Source organism: Adiantum capillus-veneris, chromosome 15, assembly GCF_014529385.1.
Source record: "Adiantum capillus-veneris isolate H3 chromosome 15, ASM1452938v2, whole genome shotgun sequence".
NCBI lineage: Eukaryota > Viridiplantae > Streptophyta > Polypodiopsida > Polypodiales > Pteridaceae > Adiantum > Adiantum capillus-veneris.
The window spans coordinates 110977645-111005278 of NC_140945.1; the positions used below are offsets into that span (position 1 = coordinate 110977645).

The 27634-nt window shown below is 44.7% G+C and overlaps 1 protein-coding gene across 1 annotated transcript; it reads left to right on the forward strand.

Moving 5' to 3' along the window:
- The first annotated feature begins 149 nt into the window (after nt 1-149).
- On the forward strand, nt 150-27634 carry LOC147441271 (delta(7)-sterol-C5(6)-desaturase-like). Its single transcript, XM_086482953.1, has 4 exons — nt 150-245; nt 379-727; nt 888-1193; nt 27160-27634. The coding sequence occupies exons 1-4, from the start codon at nt 150-152 to the stop codon at nt 27453-27455; spliced, it is 1047 nt and encodes a 348-aa protein (XP_086339079.1). The 3' UTR covers nt 27456-27634.

Genomic DNA, 27634 nt, shown 5'->3' on the forward strand with positions numbered 1-27634 from the left:
GGTGGCACCTCGGGGCTCCTATTGGTGATGGGGACTTTGGGCCCCGCCCTATCGGCTTGCTATTATCTCTGTTATTCTTTTCTTTTCCTGAGGGTGGCTCCCTGTTAGCCGATGTAATGCTTTTGATTCATCTGATAATCTCATGTGAGATGGTGGTAGGATATAGTTGGTATGCAGCTGGCCTCTTAAAGCAGCTATCCTCAACCTCAAAAGGGTGGCATATGTACCTACACCCTGTTGCAAAGGTATCACGGTTCGTGTGTACTGTGTTGGATATCGCGCTGTCTCCTACCCGCGCGCGCGCACGCGCATGCGGGCACCCTCAGAGCCGAGTTGGATTTCTCTGTTTTTACTGCGGGCGATTATTCTCTGATGCAGGCTATGGCGAACCTGCTCTTTCTGCCTTGTCTATTCTTTCTCGCAGCTTCCTCTGCATTGGCCTTCAACGACCCTCTTGTGGCGGGGTCCAAGTCAAACGTTACTGAAGATTACACCTCTCCTTTGCCCACAGTACGCCCCTACTTACAGGGCTTCGTGGAGGAGACATCCTGGTACAATGATCTAGTGCTTGGTCCTCTTATCCCTCCACATTTGAGGTCAAAGATTCCTCATACAGCGCAGACCTGGCTTCGCAACTATACTGCTGGCATCTTGATTTACTTCATCACTGGTGGCCTGTGGTGTTTCTACATTTACTATTGGAAGAGACATGTCTACTTTTCTAAAGGTATGTCCATCATTATTGTTGTTGTTGATGCCCATGTGTTGGTATTGATGGTTAAGTTGCAAGCAGCACCCCTTGATTCTTATGAAATTTGTAGTCTGGTTGATTCATGGGACATCCGAGTAGATTAATTTTTAATTGAACATATATTTGTATATTGTAGGTGGTGTACCTTCCAAAGAGCCAATTTTGTTACAGATCTGGGTCAGCATGAAAGGCATGCCCATTTATGTGTCCTTACCTACCCTCTCAGAGTACATGATTGAGAGGGGCTGGACAAGATGCTATCTCAGCATAAGTGAAGTTGGAATTCCCGGTTACATAATGTTGACGTTTCTGTACCTTGCACTTGTTGAATGTGGAATCTATTGGATGCATCGTGGTTTACATGATGTGAAACCACTTTACAAGTGGCTACATGCAACTCACCACATTTATAACAAGGAGAACACATTGTCCCCATTTGCAGGTATGTCAATAAAGAAGCTTGTTCAAGGTATTTTGGTGTGAAGAATTTCTATAATCCGTGTTTATCATTCTTTCAGGTTCGTTTTGGTTGATTGATAATGACAATTTTGTGGTTGAGTTTTGCAATTTTAGCCACCTGTGCGACTTAAGTTAGCTTAGGCATAAAGTTCGGGCTTGTATTATATGCATGCTTTATCCGAGCATACAGACAACATGGATTGGATTTACCACTCCATAGCCATAAACCAACACTTTTGGGCACGTTCTTGGCAAATTGGATTGATGTGCTCTGGGTGTCTATGTATGTGTAAAATCTGTTCCAATGGTTGGATGTTTATGAGGACAACTCCTATCAAACTCAAGGGTTTGTTATAGGATGAGTGTCTGCAGCATTCTATCTTTCTTGAAGTAGTGGACCAAAAACATTCAGATGAGTTTGACGTAAAACGTCAGACCCGGATGTGATGACTAGTTGAATCAAGTTATGTCTTGTGTGAAACCGGCGAGTCATCTGACAAGGCAGTAAAAACAATGCAACAAAATTGAACTGAACTAAAATACACTATAGACAAGAGAGATACTGACACTCTTAGAAGTATTGGTCCCTCAACTAGGTGCGCCCCTGGTAGTGTCTTTTTCTTTTCTTGATGAACTGTCACGTTCAACTCTTTTGATTGATCACACTCACAAGATTTGGTATACTCAGAGTTGCAATCTAAGTGCTAATGGTACCCTGGCCTCTCTTTTCTTGGCCCAAAAGCCCCAAAAGCAACTAAAAATCTCTTGTTATTTTTACAATCGTGCTAAAAACACATAAAATGATATGTTGCCAATAATGGTGCTCAAAAGCACAAGTCATTTGCTTTCTCAATTTAGGGTTCAAAAGTAACCTCTAGCACAAAAAGTGCCACATTAGACTTGTCTGTACGCTGTGCCACGTCATCAGTTTGTACATTGCAACGTGTGGCTTATGAATTGTGACACGATTTGCAGGCAGCGTTTAGATCGGGCTCGATGGGTATCAAGTACGGTTGTGACGCGCCTTTTGTTACATACCCCCCAAGGTAAAAGAAGAGTAATTGCCGTTGATTACACTGCAAAAACATAAAACCAATATTCAGGAGACACTGACTCCATGCAAACATGCCAATGACCATCCACGCAAGATAGTATTCTCATGCGGTACCCTCTAGGACATATCCTATAATTCCCGCAGGATTTTGGATAAACAATCAAGATTCAACAAAATTGCATAATTCGTAGTGAACATTCACATCTTAATCCACAAAGGATTTCAAATGACATTTCACATTCCCACTCTCATCTTGGCTCGGGCTAGACTTCAAATGCCATGTTAGACCTGCATTGGATCTATTTCTCTAGTCATCACATCAAGGCGGACTGACCTCTATATGGATGCCTATGATGACGTAGAATCACTGCGCCGGTGAACTCTCTCACGATAGAATGCTGCAATCATTCTTCTCATGGAAGTCCTTAGGTAGAATGTTGGCGGCCTTAGTCTCGTGATTGTAAGAAAACGATGTAACCGTAAGATTTCCAATCACAATCTCGTTGATGTGATAAAGAGAGTGTAGTGGCGTTCCTTATGCAGCAGACACTGCACTAGACACAACGAATGAATACCCTAGACACAACGATTGAATACCTGGGTTGAGCTCTAATCTAAGGCATCGAAGAAAGGATTGTTTCCACCGAGGACTATCTGCCAAGCCATCCCTTTCCGGTTCAAACTTTTAGAAACTGCACTAGCTCTCGTCAAATAGAACCGGAGAAGATCCCTCTCTGAACTTGTCAAGTTAAGTAGCCCATTACTTGAATGACTTGCTCCTGTTGCTTTTGTATATAGAATGTTCTCAACGATTGGTTTTTAACTTGTGCCTTGGGACTAATGCTTTGAGGCTTGAGCAAGGATCTTTGAGCATCCAATAAATTTGTCCGTACCTTGTTTAAAAAGTTCTTGCAAACCATGTACTTTTCTACTCGTACAAATTAAAATTTAATGTGTAGAGGAAGTGATTTATGGTGATAACTCAAGATAAGTGCTTAGTGCGTACTCAAGGTTCCTTGAGCAGACTAGAGAGAGAAGAGAGATATCATCAGTGATAGAGAGAGAAGACTAACACCGGATGGGGTCCCAAGCCCGTGCTCCAAGGGCCCCTGTAATGTACAGTGATTTATGGTGATAACTCTAGATGAGTGCTTAGTGCATACTCAAGGTTTCTTTTATTTCATGAGAGAATTCCTTTTACTTCATGAGAGAGATGTGCATTAGACTAGAGAGAGAAGACAGAATGATATTGTGATTGAAGGTTGAGAGAGAGAGAGAGAGAGAGAGAGAGAGAGAGAGGAACAACAACACCGGATGGAGTTTCAAGGGCCAAACCCCCTCTCTCTATTGCTAGAGAGGTATTTGCTTTAGATTGCACAAATGCTTATACAATGGTCCTAGATGCTGAGATTTTGATAGGATCTTGATGTAGGTGCTTGGATCTGTGAGGCTGAGGGCTGAAAATAGAAAGCGCTAGTGTATCTGACTCCGATTTGCGACTGTGACTAGGCTAGGGCTGATCTGCTAATGCCGATATCAAGGGTGCCGATTGTAGATGGTGAGGATGGCTTAAAACTGAAAACTGAAAACAGAAAAACACTGGTTGATCTGGGCTGAAATTTGCAATGGAAATGCTGTAACGAGGACGGAAAAGAACAGACTGAACAAACTTTATTAACTGAACTGAAAGAGATTGCACATTGCGCACAAGACACGGAGTGGTGGAGTTTCACCCCAAGAAAGCACCGGCCCCAAACTGTGGCGCCCCTTTTGGTATTTCTGTAAGGTGGAGCAGAATGAATGATGAACTTTGCTCAAGACGAGTGCTCCGAACTGTGCTCAAGGTTCCTTTTTCTTAAGGAAGGGGAAGCCTTCCGTTCTTTATGAGAGAGTGCAAGTGATCCCAAACAAAGTGAATGGACACTATGCGTGAAGGTGCATGAGACTGAGAGATAGAGAGAGAAGAGAATACGACACCGGGACGTAAAACCCTCCTCCGAAGGCCCCACTCTCGATGGCGAGAGTGGTCTACTATTGATTGCACAACCGGTACAAGACTCTGATGCACTTGAAGACTATGATGCAATGTGCACCTAGGATGAGGTCGACGGCGACGACTTGACTCTATATTCTGCTGCAAATGATGTTGAAAGAAAACGCTGATCTGACCGACTTCTGTGGCTTCAAAAACGCTATCTGGTGATCCTCTAAATGCTACTGAAAATCCCTGTTATAAAAATGCTAACTATGGCTGAAACAAAACGCTGGGTTGGCTGTTTGTAAGCGCTGTTGAGGCTGCTTGAAAACACTTCTATACTGTGCACTTGCTTGCAGTAAACTCCCTTGCTGAAAACACTGGATGGCTGTTGTAAAACGCTGAAAGGGCTCGCTGAAAAATGCTAGACAGCAAGGGATCAAAGGCTATCTGAAGAGGCCTTTTGTTGCTGAATTCTGTTGCCTTCAAATCGATGAATAGGCTGCTGAAAAATGCCAGTGCAAGGGGCTGAAAACGCTGATGCTGTTGGAGAGAAACGCCAGCTTTGGTGGGGAGGTCTTGCTTGAGAGAGAGGGGGGGAACTTGTTGCACTTGTGCCTATTGTTATGTGCAGCGGAATGATTGTTTGCGCTTTGCTCAAGATGAGTGCTCCGAACTGTGCTCAAGGTTCCTTTTCTTCTTATGGAAGGTAGAGCCTTCCGTTCTTAATGAGAAAATGCTATGATCACAAACACTGAGAGATAGAGAGAGAAGAGAGATACGACACTAGAGACGACGTGAAACCCTCCTTTGAAGGCCCCACTCGTCGACGAGAGTGGTCTAATGATTGCACAATCTGGTACAATGGTGATGCACGAGACTGATGCAAGTCTAGGCTATGTCGACGATGACGACGAAGTCGACCTAAGGGCTGAAATCTGCAATCTTTCTACCGCTGTCCAAAAACGCTATGGCTGAAATCTGCGATTGAGCCAAAAACGCTGATTTGGGGGCTGTTTTCTGTGGGTCTTTGACGCTGAAAATAAAAAGGTTTAGGGCTGAAAACTGAGGTTCCTAAATGCTGAAAACTGATGTCTTTACCGGCCGAATCTGCTACTTCTTGTGGGCTGAATCTGCAAGTCTTCTATTGCTGAAAACGTTGCTGAAATTGCAGCCTTCTGATGGTAATGGAAATCCTGCAAAGCTGGGGCTGAAATCCAAAAACGCTAGGTGTACTGAGAACCAAAAACGCTAGCAAGCTGAGGTTGACCAAAAACGCCAGGCATGTGATGGTCTTTCCGGCGATGATCTGATGCAAAAACGCCAAGGGCTTGGCTTGCCGGTGATGAGGGCTGCTGAAAACGCTAGGGATATGAATCTGCTGCTTAGAGAAAATGCCAAGGCTTGGGATCTTGCTTGGAGGGAATCCACCAAGGTTCTGCTGAGAAGTTGCCTGTTGAGCAAGGTGCTCCTGCTGCCTCTTTTGCCAAATAGTGCTAGCTCTAGTTTGCTTATATACAAACTTTGCAAAATTGCCCTACCTACTTTTGTTGGGAAGTCACTTAAATTAATAAGTGAAAAATATCGAAAATAGGAAAAATAGGCTAAAATCAATGGAAAAATCCCCTAACTGATTCTAATGGATTCTGATGGGAACATTGATGATCATGTTGTGTGCAACCAGAGGATATGCATCTACACTAAGTGACTGGGCATGCACGGTCTACGACTAGACTCACAAAAGTGCTAGATCACTTCTAAATCTAGACTGACTGGATTGACTGAACCCTGATCATGCTGTAGCTTGTCCATGGACACATAGGGTTGGATCTGTCACGTGACATCCCCTCCTTTTCAAAGTGAGGTACTGGTACCGAACTGTATGGCGTCGAGGGAGATCGCCAACAGCATCCGGAATCCTGGAAGAGACTCTTCGCCGGCCCACTCTGATGTGTGGGTCGTGCGGTACTTGAACTTCATAAAGGTCTGCAACGCTTGCTTCTTTGGGCCGCGCCGAAAGCGACAAAAGTCTTCTGTGGCTCCTTCAATGCTTTAACTTCGTCTAGAGTCCTGCTTCTTTCTTCAAGAATCTCCATGGCTGAAAATTCCTAAAACCATTTCCAACACAAAACCATGAACATACCCATTCCATGTAAAGTGAATGGAAAAAATCTTGTGTTCCTCAAAGACTGTGCATGCAATGTAGATGAACAAAGAGACGGAGTGCCAAATCGTTCATCAAAAACATGCAAACAATGAGATCGAATCTTTCTTTTCTGATCTAAAGCAATCGACTGTGGCAATTCACAATGGAAATACCCATGCTTGGTGCTCATACTTTCACGTGCTCGTTCTACAACTGTGTCATGCTAAGGAAGAGATGGGCAATGTGACTTCCTTGAATGCATACTTTTCAGCTTTTCATGAAACATCCGTATACATTCGTGCTCATTCATGAGTGAAACGTGCTCAACGTACAATATGTCATGCCTAGGAAAAGGGATCACATAAAGACGCCGACTAAAATACAGGAAACGATCACAAATGAAACATTCGGACAATGCGTGCGTATCAATCATGCGAACACATAATACTTCCTGTGGGGGTTCTTTGGACCTAGGCTCAAGAGCCAACATTGCTTCTTCCTGAATGATCGAATCGTAGTGTGGGGGTTCTTTGGACCTTGACTCGAAAGCTAAGATCGGTTCTTCGTGATTGATCGAATCTACAACGAGGTTAGGTTCACTAGAAAAAGTATCCACTAACACATCATCCTTGTGAACAATCACATCATTTTCATGCAACTCATCATGCTTGGGAGAAATCACATCTTGATCATGCAAATCATCATGCTTGTCCTTATCATCCAAATCATCATGCTCATCATTATCATCCAAATCATCATGCTTATCATTATCATTCAATTTATCATGCTTCTCACAATCATGCAAATCCTGTGTGTCATGCTTTGGAGAAGAAGAGACTGAGAGAGTCCCCTTTTCCCGAATCTCTTGCATCTGTGCCTGAACTTGAGAAAAGAGTCGCAAAAACTCTTTCATGTGTTGGTCGCTCTTTTCTTTGGTGGCTTTGTTTTGGCGATCAAATTCTGCTTGTGTTACTTTGTTCTCGCGATCAAATTTGGCTTCACTTTCTTTGTCTTCCAAGCGTGCTTGCTCGTGCTCACGCTCTATGGCTGCCATTCCTTCTTTGTATTCACGATCTATGGCTGCCCTTTGTTCTTCGTTGGCCTTTCTTTCTGCTTCTCTTTCTGCTTTTCTTTCTTGGCGTTCTAACTTTCTTTCCTTAAACAACTGCTCCAACTGCTCCATAGGAGTTAGTGCAATCCTTGACGGAGATGGAGAAGGAGGAGGGCCGGAAAAACCTCCTAGTGGGGAAAATTCTTCTTCGCCTCTCTCATGCTCATCACCTCCAAGCGAAGTATCCATTCCGCTTCGAGTGATGACCATTCTGCAATCGTGGGTTCTTGTGGGTTCTTAAGTTCACGAGGAACTTGGGTTCTTGGGAGTCTTGGTTCTTAAGTTCACGAGGAACTTGGTTTCTTGCGGGTCTTGGTTCTTGAGGTTCTTGAGGTTTTCTTTCGCTTGCAAACCGCGTTTGAGAAGGATCTTCTCTTCACCCGAGTTCTACTCCTTTTTGCGGGCGCACCCCTTGGCGGCCTTGCGCTCACACCAAGGTTGCTTTTTCCCACCTCACGTCGAGTGGCCGGCCGCTAAGTGCACGGTCCGCTCTCAATGAGTGAAAAGAGACACAAGGGGAGGCTGGACAAGCCCTTCTTTCCTCGATTCTTGTCACTCTTCAAAAACACGATTAGGAATCGACATGCCCAAGTGAACTTGGGTTCGTGCGATCGCAACAAGCAAAAAAAATTCTTGTGATTCTTGTGGTTCTTTCCTTGAGTGATACAGAACACTGCCAAAGCTCTGATACCAATGTTATGTGTAGCAGAATGATTGTTTGCGCGTTGCTCAAGATGAGTGCTCTGAACTGTGCTCAAGGTTCCTTTTCTTCTTATGGAAGGTAGAGCCTTCCGTTCTTAATGAGAAAATGCTATGATCACAAACAAAGTGAATGGACACTGTGCGTGCAAGTGTATGAGACTGAGAGATAGAGAGAGAAGAGAGATACGACACCAGAGACGTAAAACCCTCCTCCGAAGGCCCCACTCTTGTCAGCGAGAGTGGTCTACTTATGATTGCACAATCTGGCCCAATGGTGATGCATGAGATTGATGCAAGTCTAGGCTATGTCGACGATGACGACGGTGATGACGAAGTCGACCTAAGGGCTGAAATCTGCAATCTTTCTACCGCTATCCAAAAACGCTATGGTTGAAATCTGCGATTGAGCCAAAAACGCTGATTTGGGGGCTGTTTTCTGTGGGTCTTTGACGTTGAAAATCTGCAGGTTTAGGGCTGAAAACTGAGGTCCTAAATGCTGAAAACTGATGTCTTTACCGGCTGAATCCGCTACTTCTTGTGGGCTGAATCTGCAAGTCTTCTGTTGCTGAAAACGCTGCTGAAATTACAGCCGTCTGATGGTAATGGAAACCCTGCAAAGCCGGGGCTGAAATCCAAAAACGCTAGGTGTGCTGAGAACCAAAAACACTAGCAAGCTGAGGTTGACCAAAAACGCCAGGCATGTGATGGTCTTTCCGGCGACGATCTAATGCAAAAACGCCAAGGGCTTGGCTTGCCGGTGATGAGGGCTGTTGAAAACGCTAGGGATATGAATCTACTGCTTGGAGAAAACACCAAAGCTTTGGGATCTTGCTTGGAGAGAATCCACCAAGGTTCTGCTGAGAAGTTGCCTGTTGAGCAAGGTGCTCCTGCTGCCTCTTCTGCCAAATAGTGCTAGCTCTAGTTTGCTTATATACAAACTTAGCAAAATAGCCCTACCTACTTTTGTTGGGATGTCACTGAAATTAATAAGTGAAAAATGTCAAAAATAGGAAAAATAGGAAAAATAGGCTAAAATCAATGGAAAAATCCCCTAACTGATTCTAATGGATTCTGATGGGAACACTGATGATCATGTTGTGTGCAACTAGAGGATATGCATCTACACTAAGTGATTGGGCATGCACGGTCTACGAATAGACTCACAAAAGTGCTAGATCACTTCTAAATCTAGACTGATCGGACTGACTGAACCTTGATCATGCTGTAGCTTGTCCACAGACACATAGGGTTGGATGTGTCACGTGACACCAATGTTCTCCTTGCTCTTCTGCAAAATGGTGCTAGCCTTGGTTTCCTTATATATTATCTTACCTAATTTGCCCTACTTAGTTTCCAATAAAAGTCACTTAAAATAATAAGTAAAAATTGTCAAAAATAGGGAAAATAGGTTTAATGCATTGGAAAATGTCCCCGATGGATTCTGTTGGATTCTGATGGTAATGCTTATGATCATGCTGTGTGCAACCAGAGGATATGCATCTACTCTAAGTGCCTGGGCATGCACGGTCTGCGAACAGACTCACAAAAGTGCCAGAACACTTCCTAAGCTAGAGTGACTGGACTGACTCAACCCTTGTCATGCTGTAGCTTGTCCACGGACACATAGGGTTGGATGTGTTACGTGACATCCCCTCCTTTTTAAAGTGAGGTACTGGTACCGAGCTGCATGGCTTCCTTGTAGTCTACCAGCAACTCTGGGTAATCTTTGAAGAACTCTTCGTCGACCCACACCGCTTCGTGGGTCCCTCGATCCTTGAACTTCAAAAAAGTATTGTCTCACTTGCTTCTTCGAACCATGTCGAAACCGATGCAACAACACTTGCTCCGGCTCCATGACTTCAGCTTCATCGATGATATCTGGTTCTTCTTCTTCTTCCGAGATGTCCTATGGAGGTGTTTCTTGAAACACTTTCAACCACGAAACATGGAAAACGTTGTGCATTGACCATGAGTTAGGCAATTGCAATTTCATTGAAACCTCATTTATCTTTTTAATGACTGGAAATGGACCATACATCCGAAAAGACAAGTTGGGACACTTCTTTCCAACTTGCTTAAGACGTTGCTTCATGATTCTTAAATACACCCAATCCCCTTTTTTGATCGAAACATCCTAACGATGCTTATTAGCCTGTCGTGAATAAGATTCCTGAGCCTTGCTTAGCAGAAGCTTCACACTCTCAGAGATCTCATCCAATGATTGACTTTCAACATTGGCATCAGGCATTTGACTGATCGAGTGTCACAAAGTGATGACGTGGCTGCCCGATTGCTAGAGTTTGGATGACATGAATGCTCGTCTGCAAAAACCCTAAAAACCTGCAAACCCTAATTCTGGAAACCCTTACCCTAAAACTTGCAAACCCTAATTTTGCTGCCATAAACCCTAAAATTGCAGAAAACCTAATCCTAGCCCTAAAGGCAGCAAGGAGATCTCGGAAAATGCGCAGACATGATGACGTGGCACCGTACGGTAGAATCCTGGAATTTGCGGCGCATATTGCGGAATTGCCGTACAATTGCTTTTGCGTGAGATTTCTCTTACGGCAGCTTATTGCTACGCTCGGACTACTTTATTTTATTAAAATTTGAGAATTGCTTTATTTTGGAAGCTCAAGAGAGAGCTTGTGTGAGAAAAGAACCTTTGCTTTATTTTAAGTTTTTGGGGCTCTGCTTTTGGCATCCCTTGTAAACAGATAAATACGTGGATTGGGCTCCCACTCTCTAGAGCATCTGGACGAAGAGTCTTAGAGTGAGACCCAACCACTCTTGTACTTTGAACTTTGATTAATACAAAAAGAAATACCAAGAGGGGGCGCCAGTTTTTGGAGCCAATATCTCTAGGCACGAAACTCCGTCGGGCCAGTGCAAATCTATTGTGAATTGTGAACTGTTTTGAAGTGGATATTTGGTGCTGTAGTGGTAGATTCTTGACTTGGAGTGTCCAAGTCTGTTACAGTGGTATCAGAGCACAACCGATTTCTCTTCTACGGGAAATTCGATCCCAAAATTTTTTTTTTCCGCGGCACCTATGGCTTCATGCAAGGATCACTCGACTCCCTCTATATCCGGAGATGCGGGAAGGGATCACAACGAAGATTCCGGCAGAGAGTATGGCCCGCCTCGGCCTCCTCAGGCGGAGCGACGAGAGATGGAGAGTTGTCAATTGATCGGCGATGCAGCAAAGATGATGCTCAATTTTGCGAAGGACCCAAAATTTGCAAAATATATGAGCGAGACTTCTTTTAAAGAAGTGCACGAGCAGTTGGCAGAAAACCACAACACCACCCCCAAAACCCCCTCTCAAGAAACCTTTTGCTCACAAGAAATATTCAAAGAAGGAATTAGAAGAGGCGGTTGATGCACGTATTGCTCAGCTTTTTGACACGCAAAACAAAGCTAAAAAGCACGGCAAAAAGCAGAAGAAAGGCTCTGACTTCCCGGGATATTTGGGTCGTCAGTCGACATTTGATAAGGCAAAGAAACAGAAGAAACGTGCTCAATTTGAAGGAGTACCCAGTTCTTCTTCTTCTTCTTCTGCTTCTTCTTCTTCTGACAGCTCTTCTAGCTCTTCTGACTTGAGCGAAGAAGACAGAAAAGGCAAAAAGAGAAGCAAGAAACAACGCTTCGGAAAGGGCAAGAAAAAGGCAAAGAAGTCTAAAGCTCGCCCAGTCTAAATCCGAGAGTTTAAGGAAGGTGGACAGTCAATTAAATTTGACATGTTTTCGAGATATAAAGATGCTTCGAAGGCTTTGTCTTTTATACAGCAGTTTGACATCGCTTTTGCTGGAGGACGCTACTCAGAGCACTCCAAGATTCGGAGAGCTGCCTCTTATTTTAAGGGGAATGCTCGAACTTGGTGGTCCACGCTTCTTTTAAACAACATTGCACCAGTTAAATGGCTGAAATTTAAGAAGCTTTTTATTTCTTCTTGGCTAACTCAAGAGTATGAACACGATATATGAGCTGCTTGGAACAATGTTCGGATGACCAAGCGAGATACAGTGGATGCTTATTGCGAGAGATTCTGGAGCTCTTTTCTACCCGCCTCTTCATTCAAGAAGATTTCGTTTAGAGAACATATTTACCTTGGGTCTACCCACAGAGATCCGAGATCATTGCTTGGAACATAAGTCAGCTTCTATTCAGGAGTTGATGAGTCATGCAAAACGGGGTTTTGCCATTCACTCTAGCAGTCTGATCTACCCCACCGATGAGGTCATGACACAACGAGCCGAACAGACTTCAACGAATGAATGTAGAAAGAGAAAGAGCAACCCAGAAAAGAAGGATGCACGACCCAAGCTTACTCCTCAGGAGAGAGCTCGCTTCATCAGGGAGGGGAAGTGATTTGGATGCGGGGAATTTGGACATATCTCCGTGAAGTGCCCTAAAAAGGCACATAAAGAATAGAATGACAAGGACGACGAAAGGCCTGAGAGTTCGAGAACAGTTGAGGGACGTGGAAGAAAAGGCAAAATGAAATAGGAATGGTTCCAGATTGTGTGGGTATCGATCCCAACGCCATGGACAAGACTATAGAACTTTGCCGAGCTTGGGGCAAAGTGAAAGACCAAGAGGCCCTGATCTTCTTTGATGGAGGAGCCAAGGCCAACTTCATTTCACCGGAATTGGCGGCCCGGCTCGAGATCACTCCCGATCGGATGGGACCACTTGCGGAGATTGTTCTGGCGGCACCCGGCAAGGACATAGCCATTACACTTGTCATTGGCAAACTTCGGTTGCATTGTCAGGGGTATTTGGGGCATGAGGACTTTTACATAATGCCTTTGGAAGGTTGTGATGTTCTCTTGGGAATTCCCTTGTACCACAAGAACAACGCCGTGGTCGATTATCGGGCGAGGGAAGCGACATTGACTACAGAGAAGGGCATAACCATTGTACTTGACATTAAATTGAAGGGCGAGTCTGTCCCTATTGTATCGGCTTTGGCCATTTCTAAATTAATGAAATCTAGTCTGTTTGTTTACTCGATCTTTATGAAAGAATTGAGTGATGAGGAAAGGACAAATATGTCTAAACTTGATAAAGAACGCCAAGATTTTCTCCACTCTCACGCCGATTGCTTCTCAAAGGGCCTACCAAGCGAGTTACCACCTGCTTGTCCTGAAGATCATACCATTGATCTGATATGTAACTAAGTCAGACTTTGTAAATAATTAATTTATTTACGAGAAAAGAATTATCTAATTAGTTGTGTGCACATCAGAATAGATTTAGCAGTTCTGGGGCCTCAGGTGCGCCCAAGTTTGGGCCAGTGCATCTCAAGGAGACCCTAGCAGAAAATACCGTGAAGCCCTAGCGATTGGGAAATCGGGTCTTCAATGAAGGGGTAGATAGTAGCCTCAGATTTCAGGCTCAAAAAATTACGCGCGCTAGTGCAAGCACAGGAATGAGATGAGGTCCTTAGACTATTAACCCTAAGGCCTGATTATTTTACGGCCTTAGGATAAGTTACTTAAAAGTATTCTTAAATGATTTGCGCTGGACCAAATGGCCGGACAAGTGCGAACAGGTAATGCCAGAGCATTGTTGGCACGGCAATGCGCTACGGAGCAGCTAACGATTTCATTTGTTGCATCTATGTGTGCAGTTGTGCACTTAATTGCACATTTCATTATGATTTTTAAGTCAAAAGTTGAATGGTTTTTAAATTTTAAAGTAAGTGTGCCACTTGGCACACTTTCCCATGCAATCTCTCTCTCTCTCTCTCTCTCTCTCTCACTCCCTCTCTTCATGCTAGGGCCCCCTCTTCTGGCAGGCTATAAGAGAGCAGCCCCTCCCCCTCTTGCCAGGTTGGCAGTGCACTACCCCCCCCCAAGTTGACCATCCTCTATGCAGTGAAGCTCTCCATTGAAGCTTGAGAGCAACACCTTGTGGTGTATGTGGAGCCTCCGAGCACCCATCACCTAGAACAAGGCCTCTCTCGGTTGCTTGCAGCTTTGGGAGAAGTTTCATCGCGTAAAGTAGTAGAAAACTCTCTTTCTCCCTTGTCTAGCTGCTGCAAATTCCCTGTTTTCAGCCCCTAATCACTTGTATTAGGGTGAATTTCAACAAAGTCTTAATAAAATCTCATTCCCCACTACCTACTCTACACATACACCAAGTTTGGAGTATTTTCCATCGCGAAAAGGACCTCCAATTTGGCATTGGAACACGCTCAGGTAACAATTTCTGGTTATGTGCAGAAAATTACAGCAAGCGTGTGTGTGTGTTTTGCATGTTTTTGTGGTTGGTTAATTGCAAGAATGATTACGTCCAAAGTGGCACAATTAGCGGAAGATAGACCCTCATTCGTGAGAGCTTCCGATGAGTTTTGTGGAAGGTAGACTCTCCCCTACGAGAGCTTCCCAAAATCTCGTAGAAGAGGATAGATCCTCTCAGTAGTCAGAGAGCAGTTCTTCTACTCTCTCAGTCAGAAGCAGAAAAATGCCAAGAAAGAATAGAGGACGGGCTTTCGCCCCGTTCCTATGCTTGTAAAGATTCTCCCGTAGTAATAAAGATATTCTCTTTATGGGGGGGGGACCAGCCGATCTTCTGGTCCCCAATGAAGTGTCAAGCTTTCTCTCTCTCTCTCTCTCTAATTCTCTTGAGTATTTGAAGTGCAATTAAACGTCAATTTACGCTTCCGTATTTTTGTGACATGATACCTGGAAGCACACCACCAAACCGGCCACCTTACCGTGTGAGCCGAGCATAGAATGAAGAGATTATGAACCAAGTGAAAGACCTCTTGGAAAAGGGTCTTGTCCAACCTAGTACTCCACCGTATTGCCCTCCAGTGTTGTTGGTTTTGAAGAAAGACGGATCTTGGAGAATGTGCATCGATTATAGAGCTCTCAACAAAATCACCATCAAGAACAGATTTCCGATTCCTAGGATGGATGATATACTCGACAGATTACATGGATCCTCGTGCTTTAGCAGTATTGATTTGAAGAGTGGATATCATCAGATCAGAATCGACGTCTACAAGACAACTTTTCGGACGACTTTTGGGTTATTTGAGTTTTTGGTGATGCCTTTTGGCTTAACCAATGCTCCTGTGACATTTAACCGGATGATGGACATGATTTTTCGAGAGTACAGGCTATTTGTTGGCACTTTCTTTGGCGATATCATTGTTTTCTCCAAGAATGATGCAGAACACATAGATTATCTGCTTCAGGTCTTTCAAGCATTACGAGATCACAAGTTAGTGATGAATGCAAAGAAAAGTAAATTTTTCCTATCAGAGATACACTTTTTGGAACACATGCCTCAGCAACGGGAGTGCAAATGGATCCGGCCAAGATAGAGACTATGCGTGATTGGCCCGATTTGAGGAATGTCCATGAAGTTAGAAGCTTCTTGGGATTGTGTTCGTATTATAGGTGGTTCATACAAAAGTTTCCAGAGGTTGCTTCCCCTTTGCATATCTTGACACAGAAAGGAGTCTCTTTCTCGTGGGACCCACAGAGGTGATTGCCTTTCAGACATTGAAAGAGAAATTGATTATGGAATCAGTTTTGACTTTGCCGGACTTGTAGAAGTTATTCGAAGTGTATTGCGATGCTTATGGTCGTCGTCTGGGTGCGGTCTTAATGCAAGAGGGCCATGTCATTGCTTACGAGAGCCGATTGTTCTCAAGGCCGGAAATGACAACACGGATCTATGAGAAAGAGCTTTTGGCGGTTATCCACGCTCTTGCTCAGTGGCGGCACTACCTGCTCGGAGCGGATTTTACTGTCTTTATATACCATCAGAGTTTGCGCTACTTCTTGTTACAGAAGCAACTATCGAAAAAGCAGATGCGGTGGGTGAACATCTTGTCACAATTTCACTTCCAGATTATCCATGTTCAGGGACAGAAGAATGTGGTGGCAAATGCTTTGTCTCGGAAGCCGGTGGTTCTGGCTATTTTTGCGATACATCACAGGAACTTCGAGGATATAATCGACTAGTATTCCACATATATAGATTTTGCAGACGTTTTCACACGGATACGAGATGGGGAGACAGTAGCGGGATATTCCATTCGGGATGGCTACTTGATGAGAAAAATCATGTTGTGCGTTACACAGCCGTTGAGGGAAAAGGTTATGAATGAATGCCACTGTCCACCTTTTACGGGTCACCGCCGCATTGCTACCACCATGAAAGGGGTAGAGAGATACTTCTTTTGGCCGAGACTCAAGAAGGATGTGGAAGAGTTTGTGCGCAGTTGCTTGGTATGCTAGAAGGTCAAGTTTGATAGGCATAAAGCACAGGGATTGTTATAGCCTTTACCCATACCCACCCGCCCCTGGGAAAGTATTGCAATGGATTTCATTTTTGATCTCCCGAGAACACAGAGTGGTCGCGATGGTATCTGGACTATTATTGACAGATTTAGCAAGCAGGCTCATTTCATTCCAATGAAGAAAACAGTCAAGCCGGATCACTTAGCGAGACTGTTTGTGGCCCAGATCTTCAGATTACATGGCATGCCTGAAACGATTGTCTTCGACATGGACCCCAGATTTACGAGTTTGTTTTGGAAGGCAATTTGGGGGAACATTGGCACGCGGTTGCAGTTCTCGTCATCATTCCACCCACAGACTAACAGGCAATCTGAGATTGCCATTTCAGTGGTTTTAGATTTATTGAAGTCTTATATCTCGGATCAGAAGACTCAATGGGAAAAGTACCTACCTATTAGGTGCAGCGGAATGAATGTTTGAACGTTGTTGAAGATGAGTGCTCCGAACTGTGCTCAAGGTTCCTTGTGTTCTTATGGAAGGGAGAGCCTTCCGTTCTTAATGAGAGAGTACAATGGACACAAACAAAGTGAATGGACACTGTGCGTGAAAGTGTATGAGAGTGAGAGATAGAGAGAGAAGAGAATACGACACCAGAGACGTTGTAAAACCCTCCTCCGAAGGCCCCACTCTTGTCGGCGAGAGTGGTCTACTATTGATTGCACAAACTGGTACAATGGGAATGCATGTGATTGATGCAAGTCTAGGCTATGTCGGTGTCGACAACGGGGATGGCGAGACCGACGCTATGGCTGAAATCTGCTGTCCTTCTACTGCTGTCCAAAAACGCTAATGGCTGATTTCTGCTGCGGCTGAAAACGCTATGGAAAACGCTGATTTTGCTGATCATTGCTGCTGAAAATCTGCTGCTATGAGGGCTGAAAAGAGCAGGTCTTTAGGGCTGGAAACTGATGTTCTTTAGGACTGAAACTGATGGTCTTTTAGGGCTGAAACTGCAGGTCTTCATTTGCTGAAAATCGCCATGGCTAAATGCTGCAGATCTAGAAATGCTAGGCTTGGGAAAAACGCCAGGCTGCAGGGCGAGGAAAAACGCCAGAGGCTAGGACTGTATGGCGATGATGCTAGGAGGAGAAATGCTAGGGCTGAGTTTGCCGTGCGAGGGTGCTTGATGAAAAACGCTAGGGAGTCTGCTTGAGGGAAATCGCCTCCAAGGGGTTCTTGCTTGAGAAGTTGCCGATTGAGCGGTGGAGCTCTTGCTGCCTCTTCTGCCATTTAGTGCTAGTTTAGGTTTGCTTATATACAAACTTGCTCAAGTTGCCCTACCTACTTTCCAACAAAAGTCACTTAAAAATAATAAGTGAAAAATGTCAAAAATAGGCTAAATGCACTGGAAAATTCCCCTGAAGGATTCTAATGGGAATGCTTATGATCATGCTGTGTGCAACCATAGGATATGCATCTACACTTAAGTGACTGGGCATGCACGGTCTGCGAACAGACTCACAAAAGTGCCAGATCACTTCTAAATCTAGATTGACTGGACGGATTGAATCCTTGTCTTGCTGTAGCTTGTCCACGGACACAGAGTTGGATGTGTCACGTGACATCCCCTCCTTTCCAAAGTGAGGTACTCGTACCGAAGTGTATGGCGTTGAGGGAGATCGCCAATAGCATCCGGAATCCTGGAAGGGACTCTTCGCTGGCCCACTCTGATGTGTGGGTCGTGCAGTACTTGAACTTCATAAAGGTCTGCAACGCTTGCTTCTTTGGGCCGCGTCGAAAGCGACACAAAGTCTCCTGTGGCTCCTTCGATGCTTCAACTTCGTCTAGAGTCATGCTTCTTTTCTCTTCAAGAATCTCCATGGCTGAAAATTCTTGAAACTACTTCCAACACAAAAACATGAACATACCCATTCCATGTAAAGTGAATGGAAAAAATCTTGTCTTCCTCAAAGACTGTGCATGCAATGTAGATGAACAAAGAGACGGAGTGCCAAACCGTTCACCACACACACGCAAACAATGAGATCGAATCTTTCTCTTATGATCTAAAGCAATCAAATGTGGCAATTCACAACGGAAATGCCCATGCTTGGTGCTCATACTCTCATGTGCTCTTTCTACAACTGTGTCATGCCAAGGAAGAGACATGGAACGTGACTTCCGTGAATGCATAATTTTCAGCTTTTCATGAAAAATCCGCATACATTCGTGCTCATCCATGAATGAAACGTGCTCAACATAAAAATCAACCATAAGGCGTCTGAGCCATACACACTGAATCGTAGCTGTGAAGACTGCCTTGTACTCAGCCTCACAACTGGAAGTGGCCACAGTAGGTTGCTTCTTGGTCAACCATGATATGCATGAGCTACCAAGCATGAAACAAAAACCACTTTTGGACACTCGTGTGCCAAAACAACCAACCCAATCTGAGTCCGAAAAAGCATGTAAATTTGGCGGCAATGATCCCCCCTTGGGATAAAATAAGCCAAGATGTAAAGTGTCACTCAAGTAGCGAAAAATCCTCTTCACAGCTTGCCAATGCTTAGACCCTGGGCTATGCATGAATCTGCTGACTTGTGAGAGTGCAAAGCGAATATCCGGTCTCGTGTTGCATACATAAATGAGGCAGCCAATAGCAATTTGGTAAAGAGTGACATCGGCAGGATCACCAGCATCATGAAGACTCAACTTCAAACCTGTTTCCATGGGAGTGGCAATAGGTTTGAAATCCTCAAGTCCAAACTTACATAGCCATGTCTCTATAAAACTTTTTAGAGACAAGGCAAAACCACCATCACACTACTTAAACTGTATACCCAAGTAATGATGCAACAACCCCAAATCTTTCATCTTGAAAGTGGCATTAAAATCAGTCTTATTTGGTCTAGTGATCAACAAATCATCCACATAGAGAACCACATCACCCTCACGCTTTACATACAATGTGCTTTTTGTTGGACTGTTGCGAAAGTCTCGTTTGACAAAGTGAATGTCAACTTCTCATACCAAGCACAAGGAGATTGCTTCAACCCATACAAAGCTTCTTTACATCTGCACACTTTATTGTCTTGTTCTTTCTTGACAAATTGCGAGGTTGCGTAACATAAACTTCCTCACATATATCAACCATTCAAGGAAGCAGTAACAATGTCTGATTAAGTACATCCCAACCAAAATGAGCTGCCAATGCACATAGAAAACGCACAATAGTCATACGACAAGTGGGAGTAAAATTCTCATTATAATCTATGCCGTTTTGTTGTACATAACCTTTTGCAACAAGTCGAGCCTTATAGCGATCAATCTCACCATCCGGCTTGCATTACAACTTGTAAACCCACTTCGTACCGATGGCCTTTTTCCAGGACGCAAATCACATAAAGTCCATGTGTCAATTTCTAGTAGAGCATCATATTTTGATTGCATGGTAGCCATCCAATTTTTTGAATTTTGTGCTTCATCAAAAGACAAGTACACCATGTAAGCTAGACACAACCAAAGCATAAGAATCTGATGAGCTTTCTGCCAATGAGTATGCTGTTCATCCATCTGGTGCCGGGTCAAAAATTTGGCATATTGGGGATCCTTGGCAAACCGAAGCATCTGCTTTGTGCACTCATCAACCTGCTGTTGACGTTGCATCTCCATGAGTTCATACTGCGAGGGCCGAGGTGGCCCGCACCCATTCTCCGCTAATCAGCTTGAATTTTTCGTATTGCCTCTCGCTTCAGAGGTGGTAGATGGAGTCGGCTGTTTCTTTTTAGAATCCATATGTGCCCCGAGAAGGATCGGATTTCCCCGTAGAAGAGAAATTGGCTTTGCTCTGATACCATTGTAACAAACTTGGGCACCTCAAGTCTAGACTCTATCACGACACAAAAGAGATTCACTTAAAACACTTCACAATTTAATTGAGTTGACACGGCCGAGCTTAGTTCTGTACCAAGAGAGATTGGCCTCAAAGATTGGCGCCCAATACAACTCCCGTGGGTCCTCAGCTCTCAGACTTTGTGTCGAGATGCTATGAGAAGTGAGGTCCTTGGGCTTCTTTTATTCTTACAAAGGGATGCCAAAAGCAGAGCCCCCAAAAGCAGTAAAACTAAAAAACAATTGAGTCCTAAAAGCAATTGGCTCTCAAATCTGCCAAAAAGCAGCCATCGTAAAGTTCGGAAATCCGTACGCCAAGTCATGTCAGCATGTCACCGTAGAAAGCGAAAATCTATACGCTGTGTCACGTCAGCCTGTCTGTACAATGTGCCACGTCAACAGTCGTACTGCCTGCGGATGGTGTCACAAGACGGGCACCACGTGCCAATAGAAAAGAATAGACTGAATAGACTTTTAGCACTTCAATAACAACTGAATTGAAAGAGAGACGACACGTGACACAGAGCGGCGGAATTCCACCCCAGAGAGTATTGGCCTCAAACCTTGGCACCCCTTTCGGTATTTCTTTATATTGCATCAACACAGTACAAGCCGGTACTCGAGACTCTACACCTTCTCCAGGAAGCATGCCAGAGAATGAGCCCTAACCTCATATTTTAAGGCCCTAGGCCCCAGAAGCAGTTTACAGTAAAAAGCCTTCAAACTCAAAAGCTTCTGGTCCAAAAGCAAAGCCAAAAAGCTGCTAGCGTAATTTACGGAAATCTGTACGGTTGCCACGTCATCAGCTAGCACAAAACGCGGAAATCCGTATAGCCTGCCATGACATCATACCAGCGTAATTTTTGGAAATCTGCCACGTCAGCAATTTTTGCGTGTAGCTCCTGCTTTATTTTAGTTTCTTGATGTCACTGGGGCCCCATGGGACTGGATCCCCATATGTTGGTAGGACTTCCTTCTTCAATTACTTGTTCTTTTTAGAGTTTAGGCCCCTCGGCCGACATCTGCAAGTTGGCTCCCTTCTTCAGGGCTTTGACACGTCAACAGTTTGTGACAGGTGGTCATACCACGTCATCAATTTGTGTCACTAGGAGGCGATGGCTAAACCAATTTAACTCCACCTTCAACGAAATCGACCCGTCGTTGGACCCTAACGAGATGACCGTTGTCCTCCTTGTTGGGGAGGCTTGTTGGAAGCGGATACCCTTTTGTGTACGGCGTGATCTGCACTCGAGAAATGGAACTGCAGGGCATGTCCCTGTGGCGAAGTTCCTCGTTGAGGCGATGCCTTGATACTTGAGTGCTCTGCATAGGCGGATGGAGGGTGATGCCCTCCTTCTTATGCTTAACCTTATACTCTGATCTCTCTCAAGGGAAATGACGTTATGGGGTAAAAATGCTAGGGCTGAGATTTGATATTGATGTTGGCGATGGGGATTTGCATGTAAGGGGTGCTGCCGATGATGATGGTGAAAATGTTGGGCTGAAAGTACTGCTAATGTTGGCGATTGCTGATGGCTGAAAACGCCGAAAGTTGCTGATGATGGAAACGCTAAGGGTAATGGTGGATGGTACTGGTGTTGGGCACTGTACTTGTTGGAATGGTGACCTCTTGGATCACCTTTATATTGCAGAACATTTGAGTCGAGCAGCATACTAGTGGATGTCCCACGACTTTGATAATACTGACTAAAATGTCACTTGATAATAAGTCAATAACTTATTATAAAAAGTGCCTGGAGTAAGAAGTGCCTGGACATGCACGTCCTGCGTACATGCTCACAAAGGTGCCAAAACACTTATTAGGCTATCTTAAATCCTAGAAGTAGGAGCTAGCTTGTCCACATGCACATAGGGTTTGATGTGCACTTGACATCCTGTGCAGCCATCACGTTCTCAGTGCATCTTTCGTGCTGTCTTGGGCTTCTTAGTTATGCTCCATACCTTTCCTGATGGTTTTCCACTTTTCAGTAGCTTGGAGGTGCGTATTTTGTGAGCCTTTGATGGATATACTCTTCCTCTTCCTCTTTCCTCCTACAGTAGAAAGGTTTGTTTGCTCCGACGTCTTTTCAATTTTTATGCTTTGGCCATTGGCCTTGTAATTGCTTGCGGACGTCTTCCCCTTTGTGTAGGCACCATTTTGGGCCCTCCAAGAGGGGGAAAGTAATAGTATGCTTTTGAGAGAGAGAGAGAGAGAGAGAGAGAGAGAGAGAGAGAGAGAGAGAGAGAGAGAGTCACGGGGACGTGGCAATTGTTAACTATGTCACGAGGACGTGGCAACTGCTAACTTTAGTTGTTGGTTTCTTTCCAAGGGGTTTTGTTTTATTTTTGAGACCCTCTTCTTGAAGTAGCAAACGGTCGGACATTGCATGGCCAATGTGAACGGTAGTTTCACCCGTAGATGGGTATTGGTCGGCACTGGAATTTGTATGGTAAGAGGATGTCTAGGCTCAGAGCAAGATCATATAGGTTCCCCCGTCGCACTTAGCAAGTTGGTGGATACTAGGAAGTGAACTCAATAAAGGCCTAAAGTCAAGGTGTGACTACCAACAGAAAGTATCCGACAGTTGGGCCACATTGCACTTTTGGATGCGGTCCCAATGAGGATAGATGGTCAGATGACCAGGGAGCCCAACGGAATCATCTCCTAAAATTTAGGGAACTGCTATTTTGGGCCGTGAAATGTGTTCGCGTCATTACCTCCAGTATGACTAGGGGAACATTTTACAACTCTGCCCGAAGTCAACTGGGCGACCAGTTGGGAGATTTTTAAGCGGCGAACCCGAAACGGGAAAATGCTTGTAAATGCGCCAAGTGGCACATTTTTGTGCACTTGCCACACAAAGGAAAAGTTGGCGCTGAATAAGCTGAGAGGAGCCTCATTTTGCATCTGCCACCCACAGGTTAAGAGCTATGGAGTGCTTCCTTTCCCCCTTATGTACAGTGCGGTGCTAGGAGTGATGCCTTGCACGCTACGCACTGCTGTCTCTCCCCCCTACGAGCAGTATGTTATGCCCCACTAGTGGGCTTTTCATTTGACCAATGTACAACTATGTGGGTTCATGCGCGATTGCCGAGGCAAGAGCCTCTTGCACAGGTATTGGATTAGCTAGCGGCTAATCCCCCCGCAAGCACAGGTGAATTCGGAGAGGTTTCATGCCAGAAATCTCGTCCAATTCAAAGGGCAAGTAGCCCTACAGGGGCGGGAGCTCGAGGTCTTGCTACAGATGCGACCGGCACGTGAAACGGAGCCCAAAACAGGGAATTACAGCCTGCTGTGTATTTTTGCAGGTTTAGGGTTTTGGCCCTAAACGGACCCTAATACCCCCAAGAGGTTCGGGGACGCGAGGGGACCGCTGTACAGGTGAACTGGCGCATTTTCTGGGCAGAAAACAGAGAATTCAGCGTGCTGCAGATTCTCGCCAGGTTTTGCAAAGTCCGTATGCATCCGGAAAGTCACCTATTGCGTGGGGATACTGACTGTGAAGCGTCCTAGTATAGTTATGGTGCCGAAATCGGGCCAGAACAAGTGTTTCTTAGCCTAGATTGTGCGGGGCAGCTTGTAGGAGATCACAGGTTTTATTCCTTCTGCTAAAGAATAAAGAAATACCGAAAGGGGTGCCAATTTTGGGGCCTACAGGTTGTCGGCGTCTGCTCGGAGCATTCTAGCTTCCGAGCCGTGTGTGTACTTAGGTGTTAATCCTCGTTACAGGTTACCTTTGCAAAGTACTCTGTGTGTGTCTAAAGTAAAGAATTTCGGGTGAAAGCCAAAGCCTACCGCCCCACGGGCCGGTTTGAGAGAGAGAGAGAGAGAGAGAGAGAGAGAGAGAGAGAGAGAGAGAGAGAGAGAGAGAGAGAGAGAGAGAGAGTTTCTCGTCCTATGGCATTGTTTGCCTTTTGTTTTGTTTTGCTTGTTTTGTTTTCTTTCAGCTTGCAATTCTTGCTTTGCTATATGTGTGTGTGTGTGAGTATGTGTTTGTTGGGTGTGTGTGTAGAGTTGGTTTTGCTTGCTTTGTTTTCTTCATATTCTTATTGACCGACTTTGGGGTGAGTGAGTGTGTATGGATGCGTGCGTTTAGGTGGGTGTCTATGTTATAGGCTTGGACACTCCAAGCACGAAATCAATAACAACACTCTAAGCAAAAATTGCAATTAACTGAACTAAACTTGAATAGAGAGAGAGGAGAGTCAACAAGGCATGGCGGAGTTCTGAGCCAAGACACACTAGCCCCAAAGACTGGCGTCCCTTTTCGTATTTCTTTATTATTGCTCTTTGCAAATTACAACTTTCAAGGGTCCAACTCTCTCTGAGACCTTGCGTCTAGATGCTCTTTGGAAGAGTGGTTCTCCGTGCACTTATAAACGTACAAGGGTTGCTCAAAAGCAAAGCCCCCAAAGCACTTGATCCAAAAGCTTCATGCGAAAACTGCCAAAAAGCTGCTAGCGCAAATCACGGAAATCCATACACCCTACCACGTCAGCACTACAATACTATAATTATGAAAATCCTTGCAGCCTTGCCATGTCAGTAGTCAGCAACTTACGGCACTGAGTCCCAGATGTCAAGCTTCTTATATTTTTGGGTTAGGCCCTTCGGCCGGTGCTCATAAGTTCTATAAGTTGGTAGGGGTTTGGTTTTTAGTTCCTAACCCCCCCTTTAGGCCTCTCGCCTAAATCTTCAGGGTTCGGTTTCTCTTGTGCTCTCGGCCATTTCTTTCCAGTTGGGCACGCCACTCATCACTTTGTGATAGCCTATATGTGAGCAAAGTTTGCTTTTAGAGTATCTTTCTTTCGTTTGATTTCTCGGTTTCTTATTCACTGTTATCTTCCCTTGTGTTCTTGCCTTCTTTGTTTCCTTGTGTTCTTCGCATTGGGTTCATTTGGGTTTACTTTAGTTGGCTTATTGCTTTGCTCTGGACTTACTCTATCAGCTTTCGACATCAAGTTTCCAAAGCAAGTCCGTCAAGCCCCCTTCACTCTCTTCTTGTACAACTTTGGCTTCAGGAGCCACCTTCAGCAAGTGGATTGGCTGGTTTCTACCTTGGCTAATAACTCCTTGCTATCTCCAGTGAAGTTCTCTGTTATGCAACTTGTGGCATCCTCTTGCAGTTTCTTGGTGATGTCAGTTGCCTCTTCTCCCTTATCTTCGTCATCGACAACTCTCTTCCGTCTTTCCATTGCCTACTGCTATCAAGTTCTACAAGTTTGTACTACCAGTTTGTAGGTAATGTTCGACGTTCGAGCTCTTGCCATTGGAGATGTTCCTTGTCCTCTTCACCGTTGGTGGCTTATGATGGTTCCGCTTTTTGATTTGCATTAGAGGAGCTTGCTCTTGGCACTATTTTTCAGAGCCTGCGCATCCTCTCTCCACTTAGCTTGTGAGTGCACTTTATACTCTTTTTAGAAGAGGTTTTGGCCCGAAAGCAATAAGCTGGAAACAGGCAAAATTGGAAATAACTAGCCACATGGCAGTTGTAAAAACTGAAAGCCGGCCTTGTAATCAGTGGTGTACTTGCCTCAGACTTAGTATCATTTGGGTGCTCAGAGGAACTTTTCAAGAAATAGAAATCAGCGTCCTTTGTTGTCACGTGCGCACTTCACTTGTGCCACGTGGACATGCTTTTGCCATAGTCTAGCATTAGTCATAGCCTAGCTTAGGATTGAGCCTTGCACTTTGTGAACCTCAAGCAGGACGTGCATGCCCAGGCCGGTCATAGTTGCATACCCTCTCTTGCACAGTACAGTCATTTCAGCATGAGCATTTTCCAAAGCATAGAACCCTTTTTTCCAAAGTACACATTTTTCACTTATTTATTAATAAGTGACTTTGTTGGAAAAGTAAGTAGGTCAATTTGCTAAAGAACTCTAAAAGAAAACCATTGGACACTCAGTAGAAGCAGAAGAAGCAAAGACACAAGGAGGCAGGCACCCAACAATCAAGCAGCACCTCAGCAGGAGCCCTAGCATTTTCTCAAGAAGAAGAAGATCAGTGTTTTCAGCCACTACCACCAGCCAGTTTTTAGCTTTAGCCTTAGCCTCGCGATAACCTGCATCCTCTGATTGCAGATCCTCGCCAGATTCCCCATCTAGTACCAGATCAGCCTAGCATTTTCAAAATTCAGCAAATCAGCCAGCGTTTTCAGATTTCAGCCAGATCAGCCAGCGTTTTTGCATTTCAGCCCTAATCCGGCGAAGCAGTTGTAGATTCAGGCCGCAGTACCGCCACAGCAGCAGATCCCTAGTAGAGCATCTAGCGTTTTTAGTTTTCATCCATGACGCCGTTGTTGTTGACTTCGTCGTCACAGTCCCTATCTTGACGAGGACACCTTCGTCTTCGTCATGGCAAATCCCTATCTTGAAGACAACACCTTCGTCGCGACTTGACGACGACACCATCGTTGTCATTGTCAGTCTCCATCGTCGTCGTCGACAAAGTCATCATCCAATACCACCACATCTAGACCATTGTACCAAATTTGTGCAATCTATAGCATAGACCTCTCCCGCCATAGAGAGGGGAGCCCCTTGAGGGTTGGGACCCGACATCCCTGTGTTGTCTCTTTTCTCTCTCTCTCTCTCTCTCTCTCTCTCTTTCAGTTCAGTTCAGTTTAGTTCTTTCAAGTGAAGTAAAGTGTCCCTTGTGTTTGTGTGCGGAGTACTAGATCCGAGCAAATCCTTACTCTTACGTTGCACCTGACATTTGTTGGAGAGAGAGAGAGAGAGAGAGAGAGAGAGAGAGAGGCCTGGGATATTTAAATGCGGGCTAACTATATTATGCGTGAATGCAGGTTTGGCATTCAACCCACTGGATGGAATATTGCAAGCTTCTCCTCATGTTATCTTCATATTCCTCGTACCTACACATTTTTTTACTCATGAGCTTTCGCTGTTTGTGGAGAGCGTGTGGACAGCTAATATACATGACTGCATTCATGGAAAGGTTTGGCCAATCATGGGTGCTGGTTACCATACTATCCACCATACCACCTATCGGCATAACTATGGACACTACACGATATGGATGGATTGGATGTTTGGAACCCTGCGAGACCCTGCTCAAAGTGTGAAAGCCAAGTCCTCATAGGTGGAACCTCAGCAACACTTTGTGGACAGATTCTGCTTGGAAATTTATCTGGGCTCATGTCCGCCCATGAGCTCATATTTTGCCCATCCATGCACATGTTGCTTGCAGAAAAATGTTTCTTATATGATTGTGAACATGTCTGCATGCCATAATTTACTGCCATCTCTTTTCCCCTCCAA

Excerpts from the sequence above, each read along its gene's own strand:
- LOC147441271 (XM_086482953.1), top strand. The coding sequence starts at position 150 with ATGGTGGTAGGATATAGTTGGTATGCAGCTGGCCTCTTAAAGCAGCTA. Across the intron at positions 728-887 it reads ACATGTCTACTTTTCTAAAG|GTGGTGTACCTTCCAAAGAG; the intron begins GTATGTCCATCA and ends TGTATATTGTAG. Across the intron at positions 1,194-27,159 it reads CACATTGTCCCCATTTGCAG|GTTTGGCATTCAACCCACTG; the intron begins GTATGTCAATAA and ends GCGTGAATGCAG.